At 42.8% G+C, this 4,500-nt stretch overlaps 1 protein-coding gene across 1 annotated transcript; it reads left to right on the top strand.

Moving 5' to 3' along the window:
• Positions 1–1,481: 1,481 nt before the first annotated feature.
• LOC115077716 (olfactory receptor 1F12-like) lies at positions 1,482–2,429 on the top strand. The gene has a single exon (XM_029580003.1). The coding sequence runs from the start codon at positions 1,482–1,484 to the stop codon at positions 2,427–2,429; it is 948 nt and encodes a 315-aa protein (XP_029435863.1).
• The last annotated feature ends 2,071 nt before the right edge of the window (positions 2,430–4,500 follow it).

Here is a 4,500-nt window from a genome sequence, read left to right as displayed (position 1 = left end):
TTGTTTATCGGCTCGGGCGCAGCCGATAAACAAAACTGCAATCGGGCCTGATGCAAAAAAACCCACATGTGAATCGGAACCGGAATCCGAACCAATTCCAGTTCCGATTCACATCTCTAAATAGCATGTCCTATTTGCAAAGTAGAAGTGTTGTCCCAGTCACCAGGCTGAGCCAGAGGAAGGAGAAGCTGCTGTTCTGGGTCGGCTTCAATGTGACAGAGTTAAAGGGGAGAGGGATGAGGTACAGAAGAGGGAAGAAGGAGGGGTAAGGGAACAGGAGTAAAGGGATGGAGATGTGAGAGAAGTGAGAGGCTGTTGGGAGAAGGTGGGGAAGAGGGTAGAGAGGGAAGGAAACTCTTTCTTAAAGGTGCTATATTAAGATAAATAAACCAAACTAAGGGGAGAGGGATAATGGGGAAGGGGAAACGGGGAAAGGGGGAAAGGGAGGAGGGCTATTTTATTCAGATACCAAATAGACGAAAAATGTGTTGCATGTTTCTGCTAGTACATAAATTATATTCTTTACTATGTCAGAGAGGCTCAACTTCTAAAATGCCATATAATAGGGATGTGCATCCATTTTGAACGAATGCGCAATCTGCATCATATAGCAATGGACGGCCGGTGCCATCTTGTGCTCCTACCATGTGACAGGGGCTGCCCAATAGCACCGGTAGCCCCTGTAACATAGTAAGGGAAAAGGCTATCTGTGCCATTTTGAATATCAGCAACTGACGGCCCGAGTGCAGGAGATCACTCCAGGACCCCCGCTAGATCACCAGGGACTTTTGGCAAGTCTTGGGGGGGGGGGGGGGGTTTCAGGAGTCCAGCAGGGGTCCTGGAGCGATCTTATATGGGGGTGGTCAAGAGTCTCCCTCAAGACTTGCCAAAAGTCCCTGGTGATCCAGCACAAGATGGTGCTGGCCGACCATTGCTCCTACCATGTGACAGGGGCCGACCAATGGCACCGGTAGCCCCTGTGACATAGTAAGGGCAAAGGCTATCGGCGCCAATTTGAATACTGGCAGCTGATGGCCTGAGTGCAGGAGATCGCTCCAAGACCCCTGCTGGACCACCAGGGATGTTTGGCAAGTCTTGGGGGGGGGGGGGGGGGTCAGGAGGGTGAGGGTTGTAGTTAATTAAATTGAAAGGGTTGGGATTTTTTTTTTTTTTTATCTTTAATGGGAAACAAATACCATATGTAATGAATGGATGAATCGGGGTCCCCCGAAAATGGATGTAACATATTTGGATCCCGACGAATATGAATACCGAATCAAGCGTATCAGTCCCTGCTGCACATCCCTACCATATAATAAATGACTTAGATTACTTATATTCCGTCCTATCTGATTTTGTCCTGGTATTTGCAGAAAGATATTTTTCTTTCTCTCTGATTTCAGTGACACTGCACTTTTGTCTTTTTTTTCTAGTGTGATCTCTATTTGTTTCAGCACCCCCATGCCATATAAAAGAGCAAAATGGAAAATGACACTGGAGTGATAGAATTCCTGCTTCTGGGGTTCTCAGAGTTCCCGGAGCTGCAGCTCCCTCTCTTTGCTCTCTTCTCACTCCTCTTCCTGATGGCTGTGCTGGGGAACCTCCTTGTTATCGCTACAGTATGTGGCAATCGACACCTGCACACCCCCATGTATTTCTTCCTGCTCAACTTATCTGCCTTAGACATCTCATCTGTGATGGTCACTGTGCCAAAATTACTGGCAATCCTCCTGACACAGAGTAATACCATCTCTTTCCGTGCATGTATTATACAGTTGTATTGTTACTTGGCCTGCGTTGAGATAGAATTTACACTTCTCACTGCCATGGCCTATGATCGTTATGTCGCAATATGCAATCCCCTGCGTTATAGCATGATCATGAATAAGAGGGTCTGTGCTCTTCTGGCAGCTGTCTCATGGGTAACAGGTTTCATTGACGTATTGCCACACACTATCATTATATCTCACTTTTCATTCTGTGACTCCAACGTAATCAATCATTTTTTTTGTGACCTCACAGCGTTGCTGAAAATTTCCTGTACAGACACTGCAGTCACTCTAAATATGACATTTGTAGTAGCCGTGTTTGCAGTTTTCACCCCATTTCTCCTAACTCTGACATCCTACGTGTTTATCATCTCCTCTATCCTGAAAATCCAATCTACAGAGGGGAAAAGCAAGGCCTTCTCCACCTGCTCCTCCCACCTCACGGTCATCATTCTCTTGTATGGGACTATCATAGGAGTCTATATACATCCTGAGTCAGGGGACTCCATCAGATCAAGCAAGCTGCCAACCGCTGTGTATATAATCATGCTCCCACTGTTAAATCCCCTGATTTACAGCTTGAGAAGTAAAGAGTTAAATATGGCCTTGAAAAAGGCCATCACCAGAAATTCAATGTTGTCAGCCACTAAACCCTTTTAGGTGAATTTATAAAGCCCCGCATGCACATTAATTAAGAGATACCCTCACAAGTCAAGCCGGCGCGTGCTAAGTGGATTTTAAAAGCCACCCGGTTAAATGCTTAAATGCAGTGATGTACACAAATAAGAAGTTTAATAAACGGGTTGGGCAGAGGCATGTCAGGGCCTGGTCAAGAGATGTATGCATAAATATATTCACTCACAGGCATGCGCCGGAGGTCTCCTGCTGCCTAACTTCACTTCCTCTATGGATGATGTATACATTAAAAAAAAAATATTAGGCAAGTCAGTGGGATTTTAAGGGTCAGGCTAACAGTGGGGATGGGAGGCTATTAAACTCAGTGGCTTTGGAAGTCCTTTCCCTTAACTGGTCAAACTGGGAATGATCTGGGAAAATAGTGAATGGCGTCAGTGAGCGTCCACTGTAAAATCTCCCCACTTTCTCAGTAGATAGGGGATTTGCTCACACATGTATATGTACAATTAAAATTGAACACACATTACCCACGTTCAGGCTCTTTTATAACGTGTGCATATACATATATGTTATGAAATGGTCATGTTCCAGGAGGCAGGCAATTAAGCATGTGCATATATGTGCCCATTATTGTCTCAATGTTTTCGTTCCCAAAGATGCCATCTTATAAAGGTTTCTTTTGAAGTAAGGAATGACAATTGTGAGGTCCTTGAAATGACTGCAAAGGTATATCAACTCTACTGGCTATGCCTTAAGAGAAGCTACAACATAAATGAATAAATGAATAAATTGATATTACATGTATATATTTATATAAACTTGAAAAAATGTAGGCAGGTAAAGAAACCTAATTTAAGTATGCAAGTGTCACTATATCAGAATATCAAAGGAACACTCATGCATTATATAATACAAATTGCTTTTACAATATCTTACCCAAAACCTTAAAAGCATTCATTTTTGTTATATATTGCATGAGTGTTCCTTTGATATTCTGATATAGATATATATATATATATATATATATATATATATATATATATATATATATATAGCCATCACATCTGGACAATGTCTGTATCTAGACTAGGTAGCTGGAAGAGCTCATGCAGAAGTGGAGGCATTTGGAACTAGTGCTGGTACTCAAGGCTACCATTAGGTTGCCTCCGAAAATTGTGCTTTAATGAAAATAAAAGTGAAAATACTCTACTTGATACTGACTTCATTGGTCAAAATCCATCTGTGTCAGAGCACATCTATACTACACATTCAACTTCTCCAGTGCACAGCTTTTGGGGTCAGTGATTACATGTGGGCATTCTGATTAGAGCCGGTGAGTTTCACACGTATAATGACCCTTTTAGCTATATAACAATTGTCTCTTTTTCTTTTTCTGGAAGTAATAGATCATATTAAAATGTTGGTTCTGCTGGAAATTAAGGCATCGAGGTCCCTAAACATTATGGGATGAATGCAGCAGTTTATTATACAAATGAATAAAATGATTAGGGATCTCACAAGGACATACATGATGATGAAATTCTGAGGCAGCTTTGCTTCTCTTTCTCTCTGTCTTTCATTGCAATGGGCTCTCAGCATTTTCTCGGGGGGAAGGGGGAGCAGGATCTAATTTACAGGAACTCTATGGGCATTATCTCTTAAATATTAGTCTAAAGTTTTAGAACATATAATTAATAACATCAGTGTGTCCTGGAATCACATTCCAAATGGGCATATCAAGCAATTTAAACACTCCTGGATCATCAGGAAATTCATGCCAGAAATAAAGATGCTATTGGTCAAGAAAGTAAGTGATGGGATCAGATCTTTCTCACAGACAAATCTATACTAATGTGCAATATGATGTAACCTCAGGTACAATTTTCAAATGCACTTATTGGGGCGGATTTTCAAAGGCCTGCACGCATAAATCCCGGTATTTACGCCCATGGCTGGGCCTTATGCGCACTGGGCGAATCCACAAAGAGGCCCGTCCATGAGCATAAAGACTGGGATGCACACAAGCACTGGTCTCGGGAAAGGGGTGGGGTGGGCCAGGGCAGGGCTAGAGGCGCCCGGCACATCGGCCATTTGC

This window comes from Rhinatrema bivittatum, chromosome 16 (assembly GCF_901001135.1).
Source record: "Rhinatrema bivittatum chromosome 16, aRhiBiv1.1, whole genome shotgun sequence".
Lineage (NCBI taxonomy): Eukaryota > Metazoa > Chordata > Amphibia > Gymnophiona > Rhinatrematidae > Rhinatrema > Rhinatrema bivittatum.
The sequence above is the reverse complement of the archived record's forward strand: the minus strand, read 5'-3'. Positions and strand labels throughout refer to the sequence as shown.

Excerpts from the sequence above, each read along its gene's own strand:
- LOC115077716 (XM_029580003.1), top strand. The coding sequence starts at position 1,482 with ATGGAAAATGACACTGGAGTGATAGAATTCCTGCTTCTGGGGTTCTCA.